The sequence below is a fragment of the Garra rufa genome, chromosome 6, assembly GCF_049309525.1.
Source record: "Garra rufa chromosome 6, GarRuf1.0, whole genome shotgun sequence".
Classification (NCBI taxonomy): Eukaryota; Metazoa; Chordata; class Actinopteri; order Cypriniformes; family Cyprinidae; genus Garra; species Garra rufa.
In genome coordinates this window covers 2,075,431-2,102,965 of record NC_133366.1, presented here as the reverse complement: position 1 = coordinate 2,102,965, position 27,535 = coordinate 2,075,431, and the positions used below count along the sequence as shown (strand labels likewise).

The following is a 27,535-nucleotide window of genomic DNA, read 5'->3' as shown; positions in this document are numbered from 1 at the left end:
CAAGGCAACCGCACCGCAGCTGAATATTCTATTGAATTCCGTACACTGGCAGCTCAAAGTAGATGGAATGATGTTTCTCTCAAAGCCATCTTTTACAACAGCCTCAATATTGATCTGCAGACTGAACTGGCCTGTCGTCAAGAAGATCTATTGTTTTCAGAACTTGTTAATATGGCCATCAAGATCGATAACCTCATGAGGCAGACTCCCAAGCAACATATGAACAGGAAAGTTTACGATAAATCCCCAGTTGAAGAATCATTCGTCGAGCCCATGCAGCTTAATGTTTCTCGATTATCTGAAGAGGAACGAACAAGATGTCGACTAAATTGTCTTTGCTTTTACTGTGGTGAACCAGGCCATCGTAGTATTGGCTGCCCACTCAAGACCAAGTCTCCCAATGGGGTAAATATTCACAATTTTTCTGTCCTAAAGAATAAGTCAATTACATTACCCGTCACCATAAGAACTGATATCCTGTCTCTTGATCTCACAGCGATGATTGACTCTGGAGCAGCCTTGAATATCATCAGCTCGGATATTATCCAGAAATATCGAATTCCTACCCAACCATGCATTCCACCCATCCAGATTAAGGCCATCGACGACACTCTCATTAATCAAGGTATCCAAAGTCAAACCAAAACCCTGAAACTTCAAACCGGTCTGTTCCATCAAGAAAACATCACCTTGTATGTCGTTGATTCACCTAAATATGAAGCCATCTTAGGATTTCCTTGGCTCTCCATCCACGATCCCTCCATTTCATGGTTTCAAGGAGAATTAACCCATTGGTCCCCATTCTGTTCGAAGAACTGCCTTTCAACTCAACCTCAACCATGTTTCACTACAAGCATTGAGAGTCCCGAAACCCAGGTAAAAGTAACCATTCCCATTCAATATCAAGATCTGTCTGAAGTTTTCAGCAAAACTAAGGCCACACAACTTCCTCCACATCATCCATGGGATTGCGCCATTGATTTACTTCCCAACGCTATGCCTCCCAAAAGCAGAATTTACCCATTGGTCCAGGATTGAGGAACAGGCTATGGAGGAGTACGTTGAAGAAGCTCTTGACTCTGGGTTCATTCATCCATCCACATCACCTGCCGCCGCCGGCTTCTTCTTCGTGAGCAAAAAAGATGGTGGTTTAAGACCCTGCATCGATTACCGTGGACTCAACAATGTCACTGTAAAATTCCGTTACCCCTTGCCTTTGGTACCTCCAGCTCTTGAACAACTACGAGAAGCCACCATTTACACCAAATTAGACTTACGAAGCGCATACAATCTCATCAGAATCAAGGAGGGTGATGAATGGAAGACCGCGTTCTCACCACTAGGGGGCACTTCGAATACCTGGTAATGCCCTATGGGTTAGCCAACACCCTAGCTGTCTTTCAGTCCTTCATAAATGAGATCTTCAAGGACTTCACCAATAAATTTGTGATTGCCTACATTGATGATATTTTGATTTTTTCCAAGTCAGAAGCTGAACATATTGATCATGTGCGTGCTGTACTGTCCCGTCTACTGGAACACCAGCTTTATGTCAAAGCGGAGAAATGTGAGTTTCATGTCCATCAGACCTCCTTCCTCGGTTATCAAGTCAGTCACCAGGGAGTCAAGATGGATTCAGTCAAAGTTCAAGCAGTCACGGATTGGCCTCAACCTACTACCATTAAGGAACTTCAGCGATTTCTGGGTTTTGCCAACTTCTACCGCCGTTTCATCAGGAATTACAGCACAATAGCCTCTCCACTTACCTCACTCCTAAAGAACAAACCCAAAAAGCTCTGTTGGAATGAAGAAGCAGATCAAGCCTTTACCACCCTCAAGTCAAGTTTCACCTCTGCTCCCATCCTGAAACACCCTGATCCTGATCTACCATTTGTTTTGGAGGTGGATGCATCAGACTGCGGAATAGGAGCTGTTCTCTCTCAACGTCACGGCCAACCAGGCAAGCTTCATCCCTGTGCATTTTACTCCAGAAAACTCACGAGTGCAGAAAGGAACTACGATGTTGGTAATAAGGAACTGCTTTCCATGAAAGCCGCCATTGAAGAATGGAGACATTGGCTAGAAGGCGCCCGATATTCGTTCCAAGTCATCACTGATCATAAAAAACCTTGAGTATATCAAAGGAGCAAAAAGACTTAATCCCCGCCAAGCTCGATGGGCCCTTTTCTTCACTCGCTTTGATTTCACAGTTACCTATCGACCAGGCAGTAAGAATAGTAAGGCAGACGCACTCTCCCGTAAGCATGACCCTCACATAGAAGAGTACAAACCAGAAACCATTCTACCACCCACTGTCATTCTAGCACCTGTATCATGGGACATCATGGACGAAATCCAACGCAGCCAAGAACAAGATCCACCACCACCACAATGCCCGGCAAACAAACAATATGTGCCCCAAGATATGCGTCACCAAGTACTCCAGTGGGTTCATACATCAATCAGCTCAGGTCATCCAGGTATATCTCGCACCCTTCAACTGTTAAAGAATTCGATGTGGTGGCCTTCAATGACAAGGGACACAACCATCTTCATTAAATCCTGTCAGGTCTGTGCTCAATCCAAGACCCCCAAAGAACTACCATCAGGCTTACTTAAACCATTACCCATTCCTCAACGACCCTGGTCTCACCTGTCTGTTGACTTCATCACTGACCTGCCACCTTCTGACGGATTTACAACCATTCTAGTCATCATCGACAGATTCTCAAAGTCATGCGGACTAATTCCATTAAAAGGATATCCTACAGCCATGGAAACAGCTTTAGCTCTCTTCAACCTTGTATTCCGTATCTATGGGTTACCTGAGGATATTGTCAGCGATCGTGGAACACAATTCACTTCCCAAGTCTGGAAAGCATTCTGCAAACAATTGGATATCAACGTCAGCCTCACGTCTGGATTCCATCCTCAGAGCAACGGCCAGGTGGAGAGACTCAACCAAGAAATTGGACGTTATCTACGAACCTACTGCAGCAGAGAGCAACATAGGTGGTCAGAGTTTCTCCCCTGGGCCGAATACACCCAAAACTCACTCACTCATGCATCTACAGGCCTCACCCCCTTTCAGTGTGTCCTGGGTAGGGTGACCAGATGAGATCGGTTGAAATTCGGGACGGGACGGGACGGGACGGGAGGGGGGGGGGAGGGGGGGGGGATATAAAGATATAAAGATGAATAATAAAGATAATGATTTCAAACGAAAGTGACTGAACCATTCATGTTTTTATTAATATAAGTAGCCTACATATACATATAATTTATATAATAGCCTATAGAAGTTACGTTAGGCTATTTTTATACTTCAACCTGAAGTTAATGAACCAATCATATTTTTATTAACAAGTACATATGCATATAAATTGATATAGCCTAATACGTAGGCTACAGAAGTATTATTTTGAACACGGTGCCTTCTTAAAGAAGGACGAGACCAACTTGTTGGTCTGTACTGTCGCGGTGTTGGTACAGTGTAATTTGCTGCTAGCAACATCTTAATGTTTATCGTTAAAAAATAAACAGTTATACTGTAAATGCAGTTAGATAACGTGAGAAACACCATAATAGCGACCATAACCAGATACTAGCCTAATTGTCATATTTTTACGTTTTTAGTCTTTCTGCAATCTTTCTCTCACTGTGGGAGATTGAATGAGTTTCAGTAAAGACTGCATTCAAGAAATACGATAAAAAAAATGTATGCTGAATGCAATTCGTTGCCTTGTGTTTTTTAACACTATTTTCATCTTTTCTATTATGTCAAATGCCATTTTTGCTTGCCTTTTATAATATTCAGTTATGTTGTATATTTGAATATCATAAAATAACACGAATAAATGACTTTTTTCTTATTTAACATTAAATCGTTAAATCAAAACATATAAAAAAGAGAGTGTTTGATCATGTCCAAATACACATTCAAATGTATTTTACCTTAAATATCAAACTAACTGTAATATAAATAGCCTACTATATTAGAAAATGTTATATTTTAAATGGTCAGGATCATTATTGCACATATTATTTAGTACAAAAAAGCCTCCTCAAATATTAACTAAATAGAACTGAACTATATATTACAATTATTTAATTGAATAAAAGTTACGTGTTTGGTCACATTTGACTGCCAAAAAGTATGAGAACATATTAATTATGTCTCTTCATCACTGCCCAGAATAAAATGCGATTGTAAAGCGTATTCAGAGAAGTTATCAATACACAATCAATGCACATTATGTGTTAATAATTACTCGAAATTGCTGCAAATATAGTAAAACTGCTGTCTATCCTACTTAAACCCATTCAAACACATTGACAGCGCGGAGTTGTTTGGAACTATTGGGGAAAAAAAAAAAAGATGCTGCAGCCAATGAGCAGCCGGCGGGGGCTGGTTGCCAGGCTGCAGGATGACTCAACCTCGCTCCACGGACAGTTTTTTATGTTTTATCAGACAATTACTATTTAAGATTTTGCTTCAGTATAATTTTCGGGACAATTAGAGCGGGATTCGGGATTCGGGACAGCATCTTAGATTTCGGGACTGTCCCGAATTTTTCGGGACGTCTGGTCACCCTAGTCCTGGGGTATCAGCCTCCCTTGTTCCCGTGCTCAGGAGAACCTTCTTCGGTTCCAGCTGTTGACGATTGGATTAAGCGTAGTGAGAGGGTGTGGGACAGTGCTCATGTGCGTCTTCAGCGGGCTATTAGGAATCAGGAGATCCAGGCCAACAGACGCCGACGTCCACACCCTCCCTACCAACCTGGACAAGGGGTCTGGCTCTCTACAAGGGACATCAAGCTGCGGCTGCCCAGCAGGAAGCTCAGCCCAAGGTATGTAGGCCCTTTCAAGATTCTTAAAAGAATTAATGACGTAACCTACCGGCTTGAGCTTCCTGCTAATTATCGTATTTCTCCCTCTTTCCATGTGTCCCTGCTAAAACCGGTCCACCCGGAGGCTGACCCCGGCCAGATGGCTCCAGAACCACCGCCACCCATAGATGTAGGCGGCATGCCCGCCTACCAGGTAAAGGAGTTACTAGACTCTTGGCGTAGAGGGGGTCAGCTCCAGTATCTGGTGGACTGGGAGGGCTATGGACCTGAGGAGAGGTCATGGGTGGCCACCAACAAAATTCTGGACCCATCCCTCACGGAGGAGTTCCATCGAGCCAGACCCGACCGTCCAGCACCACGACCACAGGGACGTCCTCGCCGAGCTCCAGGAGTCGCTCCTAGAGGGAGGGGTTCTGTAATGCCAAGCCAGCAGAGGGAGCCATCACCCGAATACTGACTGAGCGCTCCCTCTGCTGCTTCTACTTTCACTTCCTGTTTGGAAGTACTTAAGCTGTGACCATGTGCTTCCTCTTCGCGAAGTATTGCCAGTTTACCTGCCTTACCGAGCGTTTTCTACATATTCTGATAGTCTGCCTGTGTATGATTCTGCCTCGTTTCCTGATTACTGATTTCACGGATTTCCCCATTTGGATTGTTTGACTGATCGGACTGTTTTCAAGGTTTGACTTCTCTGCCTGGTTTATCACGAACGTTTATTGGATTACCCTCTGGATTGTTGCTAGATTGGACTGCTTTTCTGTTTTCAACCCTCTGCCTGCTTTCACGTGTTTGATATCTGTTGTGTTCAATAAACTTCCGCGAATGGATTCTAACGCCGCCTCAGCGTCTTCGTCACACACAATTACATCTTCATCGCTTCTCATGAACACTGATAAAGCTGCCTCCTTAAAACACAACTAAAATTAGAATGAAATGATTTTACATTCAAATCTGGGATTTTATTTTACATTGAATATGATGAATATTGAAATTTTTTTTTTTTTTTTTTTGACAGCCCTAACTCACAAATCAAACACACACTTAAGGTCCTTGTACACTGGGTCCAACATTTTTGTGTGTGTTTTTTCGTATTCCTCCAAATGAATGACACACAATGTCACTGTGGCTCCAAACTGTGGAAACTCTTGTCAAATGTTTGCTCCGGATGCAGAAATCCCAGAAACCCACACTAAGACTCGCTCACACTGATGCTGCAGCAGTAATTGTTGTTCTCTCTGTTTGTGGAGCAGCAGATTTCATCCAGAACTTCAGCGTGTCCTACAGTCCTTTACACAGACATCTGGTGGGACACAAACTACAGCAGCAAACACAGTCCCTCATACAGGAAGTAACCTCAGACAGCTTCCTGCACACTGTCATGGACTCACAGAGGGTGAGAGCTGCTCTTTATTAAAGCTATAATCTAATGTCAAGAGTAGGAGCACTGCTTCATTTGAGCCGGATCTAAGAAGCGAACTCTTCTTCCTCGGCTGAGATCATTTAGAGCTCTTTGAAGCTGCGTTTTGGAAGATCAAACTCAGGACACCATTGAAGTCCACTATATGGAGAGAAATCCTCAAATGTTCTCCTCAAGAAACATAATTTCTTTACGACTGAAGAAAGAAAGACATGAGCATCTTGGATGACGAGGGGGTGACTACATTATCTGGACATGTTTGTTCTGGAAGTGAACTTCTCCTTTAATAGTCAGAACAGGCTTCATTTTCTCTGCTATATATAATTGAGTTTTTCTGTGTTGTTTTGAGGTGAAAGTGAGCTTTAATTGTGATTGTGATGCAGATGTGAGCAATCAGTGAAGATGTTCAGTTCTCAGCAGCACATCTGGACTTTATGAGGGTTTGCTGTAAGAACATCATATCAGTCAAACACTGTTCATCAGTTAGGAGTATTCCTGTTTGTTTGTTTTGTTCTGATCTATTTTTACATAATCACTAAATGATGGGTTCTGATCCAGTATTCAGGGATTTCTTGATGTTGCTCAGATTTAGGGTTAAAGTGAAATGAAGGTTAATGATGGTGAATGTGATCATCTCTGACTGTTTTGGTTGCACTTTGCACTTTTGTGAATTGTTAAGTTCTGGGAATGACTCTAAAAACTGTTTTAAGTATCAGTTAATTAAAAAATAAAATACAAATAAATATCTTTTTAAATTAGAAAATTTAAAAAATGTTAACTCTAACAATAAAACATTATTAGTGTAACATATTGGAAGAAGATAAAACCAAATCATCAGTGTGTAGAATATTTTATTTTATTTTTTAAAAACGAGTGCATTTAAATTAAACTACGAACATACTTTTTCTGTAATTATTTGACCAAAACACAACCAGACTCTTTAAAATATCAACTAATCAATTAAAAACCTATGGACAGCTAACTAACCACAGCCATTTTATCACTAAACTTCAGTAAGTTGTGGTTAATTATAATATTTATTCCTTGTGAGTAGAAGTAAAGACAGATTAGCTTTACCTTCTCGACAAATGACTTTTAAAAGGTACATTGAGTTAAGAAAAAAATGTCTTAATATTAAAAAAGGTGTAGTTTACAGTGATCTGTGTTTCCCGGTCATTGGGTCCCTTAAATCTGCTGAACTCAAACAAAATGGTTGATTTTGTGTTAATTGTAGGGGAAGAAAATGGGTAAATTATATCAAAAGGGGGAAACAATCTTGCTTTTAAACTTACATAGAGTAGAATAAACAGTGAAACTGGCAAAAAGCGAAATAATTACGGCCCTTGTGTGGCCCAAATCTGAACTACAGACATGAGCCACACATGAGCCATAACTGCCCCAAATCTCAGCCAAATAGTAACTTATAACCAGCCCTGAACTGGGCCACAACATGTTTTAATAGTGCTACCCAATCTCAGTCTTCAGTCAACCACATAGAGACCATCTCATCTTCATCAAGGTACAGCTTATAATGTTTAATGTAGCTAACGTTATATGGGCAATTAGTTTTTCTTTTTGTTTAATACACTTGGCCAAAATCAAACCTCATATAAATGAAGTGCTATATACACAGGATATTTAAAACATAGCCTACAAAAGTATATTGGCTACAACTACGGGGCAAAAGCGGCTCTTCTCCGCTCTTCAAACACACAAAAACATTATCCTTACCAACATAGTGTTTGAGTAAAGAAAACGCTGTACTTCTTTAAACATCAGTTATGTATTTAGCTTTACATTGTGAACAAACAGAGAGCTGTATGTGCTGTGTGGCGCTTCCTGGCATTTCAAGGTTTAGTCACAAGCTCTTTTGAATGCTTTTCATTGTTTTTTTTATTTGTAAAACCCTTAAACAGATATAATGAAGACTAATAGCACTGATTTAAAATAATAACAAAACATTAGAACGTTTGGATAATTTTCCAGTGCACACCTGACTGAGCTATAGGGTACCCCATATCTGATGTTTTGGTCATGAAGGTCAGGGTTGTCTAGGGTTAAAATATGGATGCTGTCTCTAGACCGTCTGCACTCACAGCAGCTCCACTCTTTTTATTTATTATTTTCTTGCAGACCCACTAGCAGAGTGCAACCTGCAGGTTAATGATGACGTAATGATCTTTTGACTTGACTTGGCTATTGGCTGTTAGTGAGGCCAGCAGGGGGTGCTCACCCTGTGGTCTATGTGGGTCCTAATGCCCCAGTATTGTGACGGGGACACTACACTGTAAAAGGCACCGTCCTTCGGATGAGACGTTAAACCGAGGTCCTGACTCTCTGTGGTCATTAAAAATCCCATGGCACTTCTCGTAAAAAGAGTAGGGGTGTAACCCCGGTGTCCTGGCCAAATTCCCTCCACTGGCCCTAGTCAATCATGGCCTCCTAATAATCCCCTTTCATTGAATTGGCTCCATAACTCTCTCCTCTCCACCTGTAGCTGGTGTGTGGTGAGCGCACCGGCGCCGTTGTACTGTGGCTGCCGACGCATCATCCAAGTGGATGCTGCACACTGGTGGTGGTTGAGGAGAGATCCCCTATATGATTGTAAAGCGCTTTGGGTGTACGGCAATACACAATGAAAGCGCTATATAAATGCATCATTCATTCATTCATTCATCATTCATTCATAGAGGTAGTTTCAGTAACTTGGCAAATGTCCACAGCTTTAGTTCATGTGAGCTCTGCACATCTAAGCATTCTGGTTCTTTCAATCATCTCAAATTCAACAAATCCACCTCTGATTCAAGAGTCATGCAATTCTCTGAACCCAGTCTGTTGCTGTATTCTTTAGGTCTGTGACTTTGGGATCACACTTGTTCTGATGTTTCAGCAATGCCACTTGCCATCAGAAACAGGTTAAATATCTGTATGCAAGTCTTTCAGTGAGATTCACTTGGAGGTGAAGGTTGATGGTTGTAGGTGTGCCACTGTGAAGACATGCATTTGTGTTTTAATTTTAATTAAAATAATGATGGTGTTTTTTTTTAGTTAATAATAATAATTTTACACAAGGAATGCATCATGCTTACATCACTATTGAGATGAATGCACTTTAATCATACTGTCAAAAATAACATTAAATAATAATTTGACTAATGTTTTTTTTTTTTTTGAGTTAATAATATTTGAGTTCTGGTTAATTATATGGATAATACATCTTTTGTGTAATAGTGATGTTATTGTTGTCTGTGTGGAGCAGCAGTTTTATCTAACTTCATTGTTTTCTACAGTCCTTTACACAGACACAAACAAATCAGCAAACATAGTCCCTCATACAGGAAATGTACCTCAGACAGCTTCCTGTCATGGGCTCACAGATAAGCTTTTTTACAGCCAAAGCCACTAGAAGGCAGGTCTGGCAGTATGTGGGGAAGGAGACCAGGCTGTTTTTTAATGGATATCAATGAAGGAGAGGCTTTACTGCTAAATAAACAGCTTTTTAAAGGAAACGGCCTTATCATTTAATGAATCGACAGCCTATCTGCTAATCTTCATCATGTTTTACACAAACAATACTTTTGGATTGAACTATTTGTAGAGTTTACCACAAAAAAAATGCCGTTTTATAAGAGAAGTCAGACTTTTTGTCACAGGTGGCATTCAGTTTACGGGACTTCTCATTCATTCCTATGGTATCTGTAAACCGTGATTGAGTGTCACACAACTCTTTAATGTGTAAAGAAATTGTTTTTTTGAGGAAAATATTCCAGGATTTCTCTCCATATAGTGGACTTCTATGGTAACCCCAAGTTTGAAAATCCAAAATGTAGTTTAAATGCAGCTTCAAAGGACTCTAAACGATCACAGCCGAGGAAGAAGAGTCTTATTTATTTACTTTTTATATAATGTATGTACTTTTTAACCACAAATGCTGTCTAGCTCTGCAATGTGCATGTGTACTCTGTTTATTCATCTCTTTTTCTCCTCCAACTTCAAAATTACAAAACTACATTGCTGTTTTATTTATTTATTTTTGAAAAGGGTGTTTGATCTTCTCTGTATGTTCAGTTTGTAAACACTGGGTCTGTACTTCTGCAGATTGTGAAGATGGAGGAGTGAGGACATTATCTGTACATTTTTGTTCTGGAAGTGAACTTCTCCTTTAATACTTATTGGTTCTGATAACTGTGATGTTGCCATTCTCTTCTAAAATGTTTTATTTTTAAATCTAATATGTCTTTAAAGTGTTAAATTATGAATGAATATTCCCAAACACTGTGTATTTAAGAGTCTTTTTAGGTTACTGTGTTGAAGTTTATTTGCCATTATATATAATGTCTAATTCTCTTGTTTACTCTTCTAGTATGTTTTAACTTTACTTGTGTATTGTTTTTTCTTGAATTATCTCCTCATTGACCTGCATACTCCCTCTGTTAATGAGCCAGATCACTGCAGCCTTGTTCTAATGGGTCCTGATTAATAAATGCTCAATAGACTGAGACTTTGAATCTGCCTGATGTTTGTATGGTGTGTGTGTGTGTGTGTGTATCAGGAACAATGGAAGTTTATTTCCTTTGGTTTCTTTGTTTATGTTGTGTATCTTTGACTTTAAACTTAGTATGGTTAATTTGATTTACTTGTTTGTACTTCTGTTCTTGTTTAAAAAACCACATACATGTAGTCCTGCTCCTCTGTGCTCTGCTGTTTGTTCATATGGCATTGTGTTAGTGGACTCTTGTGTTCTCAAGCCAGACATTCCCTAATTCCTGACCTCCTTTACACTATGACAGATGACGGTTGTCATATTTATATAAAATCTAAAATACATGTTTGTATTGAAGTAAAAATGGATGATAAATATGCATTGTGTATATGGAATTAAATAGCAAGCGCTTTGAGTGTCTTGTTCATCATATTTATTTGAATATAATAACTGAGCTGAATTGATATCATGTTTATCAGCAACACACAGAGCACATGAGTGTGAATAACAGCACTAGTCTTGACTGGACTCCTTTCATTCCTCACCATTTCAGGCGAGGCACATCTCTGACACAGCTCGCAAATGGTCTTCTGAGCATGCGCACTTTCACTCTAGGGCTGCTACTTTGTGTCGAAACCGAAAGTAAAGTCGGAAAAGAAATGCGTGTTTTAAAGATCGCCATTCTTCTTCTTTCTCTCTCGGCTTACTCTCTTCTAATCAGGGGTCGCCCAAGCGAAGTGATCCGTACAGCCGATTTGGCACATGTTTTTACGCTGGATGCCTTTCCTGACTCAACCCAGTCCTGAGAGTGCACTAACTCATGCAACCCCAGTGCCGGGACACACCCAGTCTTTGAAGATCGCCATTAACTCCAAAATAATAAGACGACTTTTAAAGTCTTAAAAACGGCCAGAAACGTCACATTACAGTAAGTTAATTTATCGTCTTCTGATATTCTGTTGTTGTATTGTTTGTGTTGATTTCGTAGTTGCGTCGCTGTCAAACTCTATCTTTAGACGTTTTTAAGCACCATTTTTAGGAATTGTGACGCATGTAGAAATGGACAAGTTAATCTTCAGGATTATAATGATATCGAGCTCCATGGATTCTGCTTTTAGTTCAGATTACCCTGCTGAAAAAACCAGCATATGCTGGTTAGGTAGGTTTTGGTGCTGGGATGCTGGTTTATGCTGGGACCAGCATAAACCAGCAAAGGACCAGCATAAACCAGCTAAAACCAGCATCCCAGCACCAAAACCTACCAAACCAGCATATGCTGTTTTTTTCAGCAGGGTAATTTCATAGATTTATTACAGTGAAAACATACAAAGAAAGATGTAAACATTCAGATATGAATATGCTACCACTGGGTCTTCGCTGCCTGAACTGGCCATTCAGCGTGTCCATTGCCCTGTGGATTGTGAAGTGGAGAAACAAGAAACAAAACAAAATAAACAACAAGCCCCCCCACCCGCAACCCTTCCCAAAGGCCACACACAAAATAAACAAATAAATAAATTAATTACAATAAAATTAAGGTCTAGTCAAATGATCCCCTAATACGTCTCTAAAGAGAAGGTCCAGATGTTACATTTCCTTAGTCCAATAGTACCCAGGGCTCCATATTTTGTAAAAGGATCTCAATGATCCCTTAAAGGAACACTCCACTTTTTTTTGGAAATAGGGGGAGTTGGAGAACGAGCCTAAGTTAATAAGTTGATTTTTACCGTTTTGAAATCCATTCAGCCGTTAATAGTCAAGGAAGTTTGCTGCCGTAATATGGCCGAAGCAGGCGCAGTAATATCACGCAGCACAATGTGACCAACTGCATGCACAGGGAGCGTTCCTCATTGGAAGTTACCTAGCTGGAACTAATTTCAGGCGCTGCGTGATATTACTGTGCCTGCTGCGTCCATATTACGGCAGCAAACTTCCTTGACTATTATTAAATAGGACAAATATGGAAACTCGTTTTCATTTTTGAACGCGATGCTATTGGTCTCATAGGATTCAATGATCTATGCTAAGCTATGCTAAAAGTGATATCGCCAGAACAGGAGAACGCTGAATGGATTTCAAAACGGTAAAAATCAACTTATTAACTCGGGGGGAGTTGGAGAATGAGCCTATTTCCAAAAAAAGTGGAGTGTTCCTTTAATAAAAGTATCTGTTGGATGCATTGCAATACCTCTCATATCCAATCCCTGTGTGATGGGGGAAAGGCATGTTTCCATTTAAAGAGGATTGCACGCGTAGCTAATAAAGTGGTAAAGGCTATGACACAGCACTTTGTGGATGATGTGACTGAAGCTGGGGGAAGGGGCAATGGTGGTGTTGAGGGCCTGCGAAAGTGTTCCAAAAATATCTGACCAGTAGTCTGTTAGCCTCTGGCAAGACCAGAACATATGAAGATGATCAGCTGGAGATTGTTTACATCTATTGCACTCATCACTTCTGTTATGAAATATTTTAGTCATTTTAGTCGTTCAAAGTACAAAGACACTTACTTGCCCAAATATTGAAGACACTGTCTGAAAGGGATGGTGGAAATAAATGATTATTTAAAATTGGCATGTAAGTTGAGGCTTTGTGCAGGCCTAATTGTTTCCTGAATTGAAGCCAAATCTTAATAGTGTTAATAACTACTGGATTACTTGAAATTTTGTGTACCTTGAGAGGAAGCTGAGAACAAATATTAGAAAGTAAGGAATGAGAAGAAGATAACTCTATGTGTAACTTGGCAAAATAATAATTTTAATAAGATTCATGCAACCTATTAAAGATAATTGAGCAAAATCTGATTTACATTTGTCCAAAAGTGGTATACATTTCTTAAAAACAAGTCTTTAAATGAATTGGTTATAAATATGGCCAGATATTTAAACCCATCCAAGGATAATTTAAAGGGGAATGAAGAGATAAGAAGAGATTTAGTCCCCCGTTGGAGCAAAAAGGGGAGCGAAGGAGCACCATTGGTATGTACTGAGGCGGATGGGAAAGCATAAAGAATTTACCTAATGCAAAGAACAGGTATTCCTGAATGCTTTCTCTGCATCCAATGAAACTATAACTTCAGGGGTGGTGGATGAAGGAGAGAAAAGAATGTTGAGTGATCTTCTAGCATTAAAAAAAGAATGCCTTCCCAATGTAAAGCCGGTTAGATCTAAAGAAATTATGGATGGTGTAACTCCCTGAAGGCAAAGAGAAAGAAATTTGGCTAAAATCATACAATCTACGTTTAGCAGAGAGATCCCTGTCCTTTTTTAAAAGCAAGGATATGGACGCCGAGTACAGAGTAGCCGGCATCCTTACATTTTTCGACTGTAAAATCTTCTCCAAAGGCGAGATCTTTGAGCAGCTGATCAACGTCTCCTTCATGCAGATATTGCAAACATGAAGGAAAACGTACTAGGTGGGGTAGTTGTGTTATTCAGTGTCCCCTTAAGGCTATAGTCTTTGGGTTACTGATGCTATGAGGTGTTTGTGCACCTGTTGCTCTTATTTTCTTTTTATTATAATTACTGTAGAACTTCCTATAATTACATAACACAAAACTAAAAACATAACTATAATGGGTTTGTGTAGGCCTACATTATAGTATGAGATTATATGCACAGAAAAGAATTAAATGTCTTTGAATACTAATATTCATTAAATCATAATGCATTAAAAATTGCATTTGTTGTTGTTTTTGTTATGCCTCATGGATGAAATGAGAAAGAAATTCAACAAGTAAAAGAGGAAAACAAAGGAGATTTAAGTCAGTTTTGTGTGTGGATGAACAATTTTGCACATAAAATAAAGAAATTAATAACGTATTTGTCACAGTGAACGTAGTGAAGTGCACAACACAAAGTTGAAGTAAATCCAAAGTCTTTTAATAAATCCACAGGTAGGTAAACAAACAAGCAGGTAAACTCAGGAACGTGCGCACACACATAAGGTAACGATAAAGCCGGACGACAAACTGAGAACTGAAACAAACTAATAAAGTCGTGCTTATTGCCAAAAACAGGTGATGGGAATGATATTTAGTTATATTTAGATTAGCAGGAAAACCAAATATGGGCATACGGATGAAACCAAGACCGACAGAATGACGGGGGTGTTACAGTATTCAAGAGATGATGGTTTTTGTAACAAAAAATTATATCTTTATGGATTAAAATGTGGTACATATTAGTAGAATTAAACATATTAAAACTTACACTCAACCCAAAATTATTAGTTATACTACAATCACAATAAAAGAGAAGCCGTTTCATCAACAAGACCACAAAATGACCAAACTTTGTCAACATCAAAATATTTACAGATAGATTCATTAAAGGAACACTCATTCTCCAACTCCCCCCGAGTTAATAAGTTGATTTTTACCGTTTTGAAATCCATTCAGCCGTTCTCCTGTTCTGGTGATATCACTTTTAGCATAGCTTAGCATAGATCATTGAATCCTATGAGACCAATAGCATCATGTTCAAAAATGACCAATGAGTTTCCATATTTGTCCTGTTTAAAACTTGACTCTTCTGTAGTTATATCGTGTACTAAGACCGGTGGAAAATGTAAAGATGCGATTTTCTAGGCCGATAAGATTAGGAACTACACTCTCATTCCGGCGTAATAGTCAAGGCAGTTTGCTGCTGTAATATGGACACAGCAGGCGCAGTAATATCACGCAGCGCCTGAAATTAGTTCCAGCTAGGTAACTTTCAATGAGGAACGCTCCCTGTGCATGCAGTTGGTCACATTGTGCTGCATGATATTACTGCGCCTGCTTCGGCTTATTAACTATGCACACAGTGATTGGCTGATAGAGGAGGAGTCTCTGTCAGAGATTTGTTAATAGAAATATTGTAGAGCATGATATTAAGTTGACATATTCAAATAAAGTTTTTTTTTTTTAAATGTTGCCATCAAGATTTTAAAATGCAGGCTAAGTGACACAAATTAAGCAAGAATATGTTCAGCTAATTATCAGCCTATTACTTGTGTGCTTCTCATAAATAATTAGCTGATATGCCTATAAACAGAATATAATAATCATGGCTGATAAGATATGCAACTGCAAAAGAAAACAAAACTGGATGCAATAACAGCTGTTTCTTCTTGCCCAACTTTTTAATGAAAACAAGGATATAATCAAAGGAAAATTTGGAGTTGGAACAACCTCCAAAACCAAAAACATATGTGTGCAAATAAATTGTTCCGAGGCAGATTGCCAGCAACAGCCATTTTAGGATAGTTGCTCTTAGTGACTTAGGAGGCCTCTTCACTACTCCTAATATTTCCCAGATTTAGGAGCTAGTTTTAGCGTTAAAATGCTTTGTGAAATACTCTTAGAGCAACAATTTAGGAGTCCTAAATTTAGGATTGACACGCACACCATTTTTAAAATTTTCTCCAAAATCAGCAAGTTATGATGAGCTACTTTTAGCCTTAAGCTGTGAATACGGGCCCAGATCTTCTTCATTACAGTCAGTAAACCATCACTTTTTGGATTCATAAGAAAAGGATCCTCCACAAACTGCTGCAGATATTGAGTCTGAAGACCCACATTCTCTTGATTGTCATTGTATGTGTAGCATTTTTATCACTGCAATTACTGCAATAATAATCACAATATGAGGTGTTGTTTGTTCTCTTGTGTTTCCATACGCAGGTCTGATATCAGTTTGTCATTATGGAGAACAGAGAGAGCAGTGAGAGATCTTCATCTCCTGATCACAGCTGTGTGTCTCTGAAGAGTGACAGATCACTGCCTATTCCTCCTGAATTCAGTGATGATCCAGTGACCTCTTTCCTCAGGTGAGATATAATGCAGTGTTAAAGGAACACTCCACTTTTTTTGGAAATAGGCTCATTCTCTAACTATGAGACCAATAGTATCACGTTGAAAAATGACCAACGAGTTTCAATATTTGTCCTATTTAAATCTAGGCTCTTCTGCAGTTATATCGTGTACTAAGACCGGCAGAAAATGTAAAGATGTGATTTTCTAGGCCTAAAAGATTAGGAACTACACTCCCATTCTACCGTAATAGTCAAGGAAGTTTGCTGCTGTAATATGGACACAGCAGGCGCAGTAATATCACGCAGCACAATGTGACCAACTGCATGCACAGGGAGCGTTCCTCATTGGAAGTTACCTAGCTGGAACTAATTTCAGGCGCTGCGTGATATTACTGCGCCTGCTGTGTCCATATTACAGCAGCAAACTGCCTTGACTGAAGCAAAATTATTTGAAAATAGGGCTGCACGATATTGGGAAAATATGCGATATGCGATATTGTTGTTGAATATTGCGATAACGATATTTCTTGCGATATAACATTTCCCTAGAGAAATGTTTTTTTAATTATTATTATTATTATTGTTGTCTAATTTTTTTAATAAGTTATGTATGTAATGATCATACTAAAATAAACAGGTAATAGATATTCATCTGTCATCCGAATGAAATCTAATTCAGGCTAAAAAAAACTATGTCAAGTAAGTTGCAAACACTTGTTTTAAAACACTATGAATGACTTAAAACCTCGGCAGATATTCTGATTTCTGGTTTGCTGTTACAATTAAAAATCATTAAAAATCTAACTAATCCCTAACTTTTGAACAGCAGTCTATATATAAGAAGCTGTAATGCGCCATTCGAGTCAAGGTTATAATAGTTTTGGATTTTTCATTAGTTTTAGTTTTTATTTCGTTTTGACTTTTTGTTTTCAAATTCAGTTAGTTTTAATTAGTTTTAGAGGCAGATTTACTAGTTTTTATTAGTTTTTATACTTTGAAATTGCTTAGTTTTAATTTAGTTTTTATTAGTTACAGTGTTAGTTTTAGTTTTTTTTTTTTTTTTTTGTAAATTAGGATATTTGTCAGGTGCATGATTCGCAGACAGACTATTGACACGTGACATCACAGACTACGTGGTGCCGTACGGGTAAAACACCTGGCATAAAACAGGCAATGTGAAGTAGCCTAAATAGATTTTTATTTCAACCCAAAAGGCTTATGTTGTAATAGTGGCGGCCCCCAAAGGTAAATTTAATCAACTTAGGGTTGTACTTAATAGTGCTGTTCGGGCACCAGACAAGGCAAAGATTCCAAATTTTGCCAAATAAAAAAAATAATACACAACACAAACATCAGATGAGAATGAAGTGGAAAACAATATATTTACTTTTTTTTTTTTTTCGTTTTCACAGCATTAATAATAAAAAAAAAAAAAAACATGAATTCATTGAGAAAAAGGATTTTCACTTGCTCAATTCAAAAAGTCCAATAGAAAGTGAAACCATAAAAAAGAACACTGTTTTGTTTTTAACTCAACTGGAAACTCTTAAAGTTCACCGTTTTCACACATCACAAGACAAAAATCAAAAATGAGAAAATTAATTTAGGTTCGATCAGTTTGCAGTGTGTGTTGTGTGAGTGCGGGAGCGGGAGTTTTCGTGCAGTGTGTGTGCGCATCTGCTGCGTGAAGCAGGCAGCGTCTGGTCGGCCAACCAATTTACAGGCCGGGACACAAATCTTTGGAGCTTCAGCGTTGTTTTATCAGAAGAAGAGAAACTATAGCACCTGCGGCAGGCGAACCAGGCTGGACTTAAGTTGCAACCGGTATTAATGCACCACCAATTTTCTCCGATGTTTTGGCGTTCACACTCGGTCTGCGCAAGCAAACAATCTAACACCTTTGGTCACAGTTTCTTTCACGTACCGTTTCCTTCACGTTTTTTTCCTTCCGCTCACTCCCAGACTTCCGTTTTAATTAGTGGGCAAGGTGCAAACGCCGGTATAGATTTGGATCCATATCGCCACAATGTATTTACAAAGACGAAAACGAAGGACGTTTTTGCTATAATATTAGTTAGTTTAAGTTCGTTTTGTATACACACAAAACAGTTTAAGTTAGTTTTCGCTTTTTTTTAAACTCTCGTTTTTATTTTTATTTCAGTTAACGAAAATGCTTTTTCAATTCTAGTTTTCGTTTTTTCGTTAGTTTTCGTTAACTATAATAACCTTGATTCGAGTTAATATGTTGTGGCCATGACAAAACTAAGTGAACCGAACATGTCCCCTCCCAGTCACTGTAGAAAATAATTAATCCAAGTTGTAATATTACTAACAATTTTACTGTTTTGCTGTACAGTATATGTGATTGAAGAAATGCAGCTGTATATATTTTATAGAAACTCATGTGTGAACTGATGCCATTGTTGTTTACAACAGCGAGGGATGATGCATGTGTATTATAATCATGAAGTAAATAAAACTGAGCACAGCTTGAACTGACAAATCATACTAGTGCCTACAACCTGAAAGGAAATATAAATAAAATAAAATGTCAGAGTTTAAACCTTCATCAAAAACATTCAAATTGAATTAATTAAACCTACAGCTGGGCACAAGTTGATTACTATGTAGACCTGTTACCATATCATACTGGTATATTCATCCTTATTTTACAACACTGAAGCCATTTTCTATGAATGTGAGAGACTTCTGATTTAATTGCTACTACAGGGAAATATCTAGACGATTAACAAGCACAGTAAATGGTAACTATCTGCACTACAAATTGGTGTGTTATGAATACAATAAATTATTAAATCCAAGAAATAATGGTTTGCTACCCTGGAAATCCAGAGGTCTCGCGAGAGCACAATTTGAATTGTCTTTGCAAGACACTCTGGCATCGAGCAATGATGCAGGTTACTGCAATACGTAAGCAATAGTGGGAACCAATCAAATCGGTGTATCTGATGTAGGCGGGCCAGAGGCGAGCTAAGCTTATGACGACAGCACTGCGACCTCCGGAATCATTAGTAAACATTGAAAGAGATCTACAGATGAAAACCAGTTGTTTGAAACGGCTTTGGCCGCTACAATGACCGAGTTAGACTTGGCTTTTCATTTAAAAGAGGAACAGAAAACCGCACTCGAATCGTTCCTTTGCCAGAAGGACGTTTTTGCTGTTTTGCCGACTGAATACGGCAAGAGTTTAATCTATCAGTTAGCTCCGCTGGTAGTTAAGCGTATGGGGAGACCACGAAAAGGAACAGATCCGAAGCGGGCAATGCCAGATGGCATTCGGCAGTCTCGAGTCCTGGCTGTTAAAAAAGAAGTGGCGATAAATGTTATCGAACAAGGTCTACCGGTGTTGTGCCTTTTTTCGACCCCTGCCAAATTATGACCCCCTCTCGTTGAAAGCGCTACCTGATTGCCTAATCTTAACCCCACCCCTAATCCTAACCCCTCCCCCACACCTAACCCTAAACCTACCTATACTAGGGGGGTAGTAATCTGGCGGGGGTCAGAATTGGGCACAACACCGGGACAACCTGATCGGGATTGTGGTGGATGAGGTCCATCTCATTTACAAATGGTAAGAGTCACTTGGTAAACTTACTGTAACGAGAAACTGAACTATTCAATAGTAATACAGTAGCCTAACTTGAACAGGACGATATGTCTCGCTGCTGAATGAAACGCTAGCGTCCATCCACATATTAGTTGATAGTTAATGAATAGTTTGATCGGACCTAATTGTTTTATGAGGTTGATTCGGCTGTCGTAATTAATAGTTATTAATCTGGTCACATTGTTTATGTTATAACATTGAAATCCACTCTTATATGTTCACCGTCGCTCTGGATAAGTCACAACATGTATTGTTGTGATTGGTCGTGGCATTATCCAATTGCGTTCAGTGAGAGTTTCAAATGCACGCTCGGTGCTGCCCCTCGAGTTAGGTCCTTTTCATTGCTCGATCCCAGACCCATAATCTTAATAGATTTGGGTCTGGATTTTTCCAGGCTAATGGTTTGCTGTATCAAGCAGCAAAACTGTACAACTGTTTTGAGTTCAATTTACAAATGGCTTTGCTTCTTTTATGTGTCACTCATGTTGCTGTGAATAGTAAAACTGCACAGTAATGGCAGCTCTAGTAATAGAATTGAAAAAATGAAATGAAAGAGTAAATGGCAGAGAGGCTCCTGTCACATACTCCAGTTCCGGTATACCTGAGATATTTGTGTAGGGTTCACACTAGCGTTTAGTAATGAACCTAACACCCCTTAGTGCCTCCTTCTGCTTTGAAATTTGAGCTGAGTATATATATATACAATATACTCTTTAATCCTGATAAACTTAAAACTTACATCAGTCACACTTACTAATGTTCAAATTATACATTTAAGAGGTACTTGTTTCATCAACAAGTAGTTCAAATGAATTAAACAAGTAAGTTTTATTAACTCAAAAACTTAAAAACACACACAGGAGCTCAAAATATCTTTTAATTTAGTAGAACTTTTTTTAAACTAAAACTAACTAAAATTATACAGAAAATACAAGACTGACACTTCTATTTTTTTTTTTATATTTCAGCAGAGCAGATGAAGGTCAAAGTATCTCCCGAGGAGTGGCTTCTGTCTTCTGTCTGAACAACACGAGCGTTACAGCGTCCCTGAATAAACCTGATCAACCAGTGAATGATGAACTACAGAGAGTCAAAGACAGACTCAAAACCAGCATGAAGAACAAGTATGAGAGATTATTTGAGGGACTGAAACTCCAGGAGAATGAAACCCTCCTGAACAGCATCTACACACAGCTCTACATCATAGAGGGAGAGAGAGAAGGAGTGAATGAAGAACATGAGGTTTTACAGATGGAGAAAACAGCCAGAACACAACACTCACAAGACACTCCGATCTACTGCAATGACATCTTTAAAGCCTCACCTGAACCAGGATACATGAAGAAGAAGAAGAAGAAGAAGAAAGACCAGATCAAGACTGTTCTCACTAAAGGCATCGCTGGAATTGGAAAAACTGTCTCTGTGCAGAAGTTCATTCTGGACTGGGTCGAGGGAAAAGCCAATCAGGATGTAGATTTCATGTTTGTGCTTCCATTTCGAGAGCTGAACTTGATCCGAGATCATCAGTACAGTCTTCACAGACTTCTGCTGGACTTTCATCCTGAACTTCAAGATCTGGACTCACAGATTTATGAGGAGTGTAAAGTTGTGTTCATCTTTGATGGTCTGGATGAAAGCAGAATCACACTGATGTTTTCAGATGATCAGGAAGTTTGTGATGTGACTGAGACTTCATCAGTGGGTGTGTTGATGTCAAACCTCATGAAAGGAGAACTGCTTCCCTCTGCTCTCATCTGGATCACCTCCAGACCAGCTGCAGCCAATCAGATCCCCTCCAAATACATCAACCGTCTGACAGAAATTCAGGGATTCAATGAGACTCAGAAGGAGGAATATTTCAGGAAGAGAATCAGTGACCAGCATCAAGCCAGCAGAATCATCTCACACATCAGAAGAGCAAGAAGCCTCCACATCATGTGCCACATCCCCGTCTTCTGCTGGATCTCATCCACTGTGCTTCAGAAGATCCTGGAAGAAGATCTGAGTGCAGAAATCCCTCAAACTCTGACTGAAATGTACATCCACTTCCTGCTGATTCAGATCAACACGAGGAACCAGAAGTATGAAGAGAGAGATCCAGAGAAACTCCTGCAGTCCAACAGAGAAGTGATTGTAAAACTTGCTGAAGTGGCTTTTAAACAGCTGATGAAGGGCAATGTGATGTTCTATGAGGAGGACCTGATTGAGAGCAGTATAGATGTAATTGACGCCTCAGTGTATTCTGGGATTTGCACTGAGATCTTTAAGGAGGAATCTGTGATTCATCAGAGGAAAGTCTACAGCTTCATTCATCTGAGCATTCAGGAGTTTTTGGCTGCTTTCTATGTGCTTTACTGCTATTTAACGGAGAACACAGAGCCACTGCATGGATCTATACTTGACCATATATTACCTACCAATACATACCAATATTACCCTAAAAGTGATTCTGACAGTAAATATGGAAATATGTCTAAAGTCTCTCTGGTTGATCTACTATTATCAGCAGTAGCTAAAGCTCTTAAGAGTGAAAATGGTCAGCTGGATCTGTTTCTGCGGTTCCTGCTGGGCGTCTCACTGGAGTCCAATCAGAGACTCTTACAGGATCTACTGACAGACACAGAGAACAGCTCAGAGAGCATCAGGAGAACCACACAGTACATTAAAGAGAAGATCAAAGATGGACAAGGACTCTCCACTGAAAGATCCATCAATCTGTTCCTCTGTCTGCTGGAAGTGAAAGATCAGACTCTGTCCAGAGAGATTCAGGAGTTTGTGAAATCAGACAAACACTCAGATGAGAAACTCTCTCCTGCTCACTGCTCAACAATCTCCTACATGATTCAGATGTCAGAGGAGCCGCTGGATGTGCTGGACCCCATGAAATACAACACATCAGATGAGGGCAGAAGAAGACTGATGCCAGCTGTGATCAACTGCAGAAAAGCTCTGTGAGTGTTTAATCATTAACTAAAGTTTCATATTAATAATGAATCTGACACCTTTTAGAATGTTCCTAAATGAGAGATAACAGGCCAGAATTCTGAATGAGTCACAACATGCCTTCTTAATTCAGTAGATAGTTGACGAAAATGTTTGTTAGTGCTGCAGTAAATACACTCAGTCACATGTGAAACTCATTCATTAAATCAGCAGCAGGTGGAGCAAAGACACGATCGACACTAGTCAAAGTCAAATTCAACTTTATTGTCAATTCTGCCACATGTACAGGACATACAGAGAATTGAAATTGCGTTACTCTCAGACCCATGGTGCATACAAGTAACATTAAATACAAAAAATAACATTAAATACAAAGGTACGAAATACGAATAAATACGAATAAACATATAATATATAAAAATGAAAAATACAATATACAAGTAAGGCACATTGTAGAGAGTGCAAACCATGTAAACAATAAAGTGCAACAGAGCTTGTAAGTGTGTAAAAATGACAGAGCAGTCTTGTAACAGTCTTATGAGTAGTGTGAGGTAGATGGCAGACCAATGCTGCACAAAGTGACTGGTGCAGGTCAGTGTGTGTGTGTGTGTGTGTGTGTGTGTGTGTCAGAGTTCAGAAAGTTCGTAGGGCAGAAGACGGGAGTGGGGGCAGAGTAGGGAGAGAGTTAAGCTTCCTGACAGCCTGATGGGTGAAGCTGTCCTTCAGTCTGCTGGTCCTGGCCTGGAGACTCTGCAGTCTCCTCCCTGATGGCAGCAGGCTGAAGAAGCTTTGCATTGGGTGGGTGGGATCCGCTGCTTTGCAGAGTGCTTTTTTGGTGAGACGTGTGCTGTAGATGTCTTGGAGGGTGGGGAGAGGAACACCAATGATCCTCTCAGCTGCTCTGACTATGCGTTGGAGAGTTTTTTTAACAGGACGCATTGTAGGGCTGTAATCAACCAAAGAAAATCTTGGTCGACTGAAGTCCAGAAACTTTCGACTAAAAATCGACTAAAAATGACGTTGTGGAGGAAAAAAAAAACGTACATTACATTAATTAGATACATACTGTGCTCAGTACTTGGTAGCCTTGTTGTCTGCCTAAATTAATTATAAATAAACATAAAAAACTTATAGGCTTTTTGCAGTATATTTAATCGTTTTTTACCTAATTATTTTGCACTGAAATGAGTCTGACACGCGAGTCTGTCGTCTCTGACAGCGGTGCATCACGTGCACCTGCGCAATATCATAGCCTGTGATTTCTGAAAACAGTACTATGTTGTCAACTAGTGATATCACAAGAACTTTTGAGGAATGTGCAACATAATTTAGAAAATTATTTTTGTCAAGTATAACTGTCAGACACTATCATTTCAGCCACTCTGCGCAGCTCGCACAGAGCGAGGCTGAACATTAGAGCTCAGCTACGCGGCTGAGACACGAATAGACTTAACAATTCCTTCCGTGATATTATTTTTCCGTTTGGATGAGAGGCCGTTCACATGTCGCGCCTAAAAACGCGTGGAAAACGCTAGGCGCGATGCTTTCTTCCTTGTCAACAAAGCGCTCGGGCGCTTGCTCTCCGGAAGCGTCTGCCGTTTCTAAGCAACCATCAGCTGCGCTCTAGCTCCAAGCCTATATGCGTCTCATGCATTGTTGCTTCTATTAGCGTCAAAATAATGGAGGCTTGACAAATCATAAAGTTCAGAAAATCCTTGGACCACAATGATGAGCTGTTTCTGCTGAGGTTTCAATGTAACGGAAAAACGTGAGGAAGCTGATGAAGCGGAAAAAACGAGCGCGTCGCACCGCGTGCGCGTCGCGACCGCGTCGCTTCCATTATGCGCGCGCAAGACGCGCATCTATATTTGAAATAACGAACTTGATCGCGCAAAAGACGCTACATGTGAACGGCCCCAAAAGCCTACTTATCTGTCTCTCTTCTCCAGTGGGTTGGGCTAATCCAAAAAAGTGAAAACAATGGGGGTGTTCTGAAAACAGACTGCTCCCTGTGAAACAAGGGTGCTCTGAAAACACCCCCATTAGCAATTAGTGCTTTCCACCTGATGAAATAAGCACGGCCAAACTGATGAAATGAGCGCGGCAAAAAATCGACCAATCAGAATTTTGGTCGAACCAGACCGTATCGACCAATTAATCGACTAATCGACTGGGACGTTACAGCCCTAACGCATTGCATGCTCCAAACCACACAGTGATGCAGCTCGACAGGATGCTCTCGGTGGTTCCTCGGTAGAATGTGTACATGATGGGGGCTGGTGCTCTTGCTGCTCTTAGTTTGCGGAGGAAGTAGAGACGCTGCTGTGCTTTCTTGGCCAGTGCAGTGGTGTTGTTTGTCCAGGAGAGATCCTCAGTGATGTGCACACCCAGGAACTTGGTGCGGCTCACTCTCTCCACAGACGCACCGTTGATGGTCAGAGGAGCATAAGTGTGCTCTCTCCTGAAGTCAACAACAATCTCCTTCGTCTTCTCCACAGCATTAACAACAACCTTGAAAAAGACTTTGGGCATGTTTTCTTTCAGAATCATCATTCTAATAGAAAGGAGAAGTTAAATACTGTAGCATTTTAAGGCTGAAAATACTAAAAAAGACCAAAAAAATTGGTATGTGTGCATATGCATATCAAAAGCAATGTGATCATCAACAATAAACAACATTTAAATAAAAACTTCCTAATGTTAAGTGAAATGTCGATCCAAGAAGTGGCCCGAAGTATATATATATAAATATATATAAAACTTACCTACATCCAAGTGTTGATAAATAAAATAATGCTTATTTTAGAATAAAACTGTTTTTGTTGTTGTTGTTTAAAAGTAGAGGCTTTTCTTTATTTTGTTCTATTCTTTCTTTTTTTATTTGATGTATTATTTTTGATGATATTCATAAAACAAAATATTCTGGGTGCCATGAAATTTTTGTGAAAATCATCAAAAATGCTGGCAATGGCTGCAAACTTTTAAAACAAAAAATGCTGCGGGGAAAACATTAATTGTGAGTCCTCTTAAATCAAAGCTGCATCTGAATTTGCCAAAAATAAAAACTTGAAACTAATCGAAAACCTATGAATCGTGAATTGAATCTATTTGCTGTCTACCCAAACATTCACAGACCCAGTCTATAGGGATTTTGCTATATACAGTATCAGGGCTCTACAGTGCAACCATTCGACTGAAATCTACTGCATGCCACTGTGAGAAAGAATGTAGGAGAAAAAATGTAGGAGCACCAGTGCGACTGACCATATTTGTGCATAGCATATTTGTGTTTGCAAAGGTTTCTACTTGTTTTTGCAGCATTGAGTATTTGAGTAATGTTCCACAGACATATCTAATGAATCTTTTCATAAACAAAGTGTAGAGAGAGTGTAAATAAGAGATTGATTGTGCAGTGGAAAGCAGAGGTTCTTACAGGGGAGAAACTTTTTCAAAGACCCCTTCATAATTCTAACAGTGATTAAGCATATGCTAACTACAGTTTTACTCTTATATGCCATTGGAACTTCCATTTTTAAGTTTCCAGGGTTCCAATTTAATAAGTGAATTCAATTTTAGTTATCTTAAAACATGTCTGATAAATTGACTTTATAAAACTTTAGCATCCTAATATTTTATTACATTTTTACAACAATATATCCATATGGAATGTTTTATTTCAAAAACTGTGTTTTTTTTTTTTGTGGTAATAATTTATTACACAAACATTGACAATTAAATCTTTTAAAATGTAATGAAAAGACAATTTAACAATTCCTTTTAATTTTCATAAACAAAGTGGTGTACAGCAGAGGTTTACTTCTTTAAAAATAAAGTTATCATAATTATAAGATTATTATTAGCCTATTATTATTGTTGTTGTTGTTATTATATAATCTACTACTTTAAGAAGTACAATCATAATATATATGTCACAATTTTAAGTTCAGTGAAACTCTTCTGGGTTAAAGCCTTGCCCCAGCACCCAACTTATTTACGGCCCTAGGGCTAAACTGGACAATTCTCAGGTAATAGCTCAGATGTGGGCCGGGCTCGGGTGTCACAGGGAGTCAGACTGAGACGTGCGGATCCATTTGCAGCATTTATTGAGAATCGTCAACAATCAAGAGTAATCACCGGAAAACAGGAACAACGTAGGAAATCCAGTAAACAGTTCGATACTCAGGCAATGGTCGCAATGGCAGGTAGCAGGAATCGTCAACGGGGTACACAGTCCAGAGTCATACACAGATAATCCAACACAGAGATAAACGCTTAGAATTACGACCATATGGAACGATAAGACTTCGCAAGGTGGCTGTGTGTGTGAGTGGCTTAAATGCAGACAGTGTGATGAGGTGCAGCTGTGACCAGTAATCAGTAAAGTGAGAGCAGGTGAATGCAGTGATTAGAGCAGTGGCTTG

General features: G+C 39.3%; 1 protein-coding gene across 2 annotated transcripts in view; it reads left to right on the top strand.

The window, feature by feature from the left end:
• LOC141336089 (NACHT, LRR and PYD domains-containing protein 3-like) overlaps positions 1-27,535 on the top strand; it is a 129,955-nt gene that overhangs the window by 84,324 nt on the left and 18,096 nt on the right. Inside the window, exons 1-3 of one of the 2 annotated variants that reach the window (XM_073841597.1) lie at positions 11,389-11,678; positions 16,413-16,558; positions 21,140-23,122. In XM_073841597.1, coding sequence (XP_073697698.1) covers positions 16,434-16,558; positions 21,140-23,122 — 2,108 coding nt within the window. In that variant the 5' untranslated portion in view covers positions 11,389-11,678; positions 16,413-16,433. Of the gene's footprint in view, positions 1-11,388; positions 11,679-16,412; positions 16,559-21,139; positions 23,123-27,535 lie in introns of those variants that run through there. The other variant, XM_073841599.1, reaches the window with a different exon arrangement.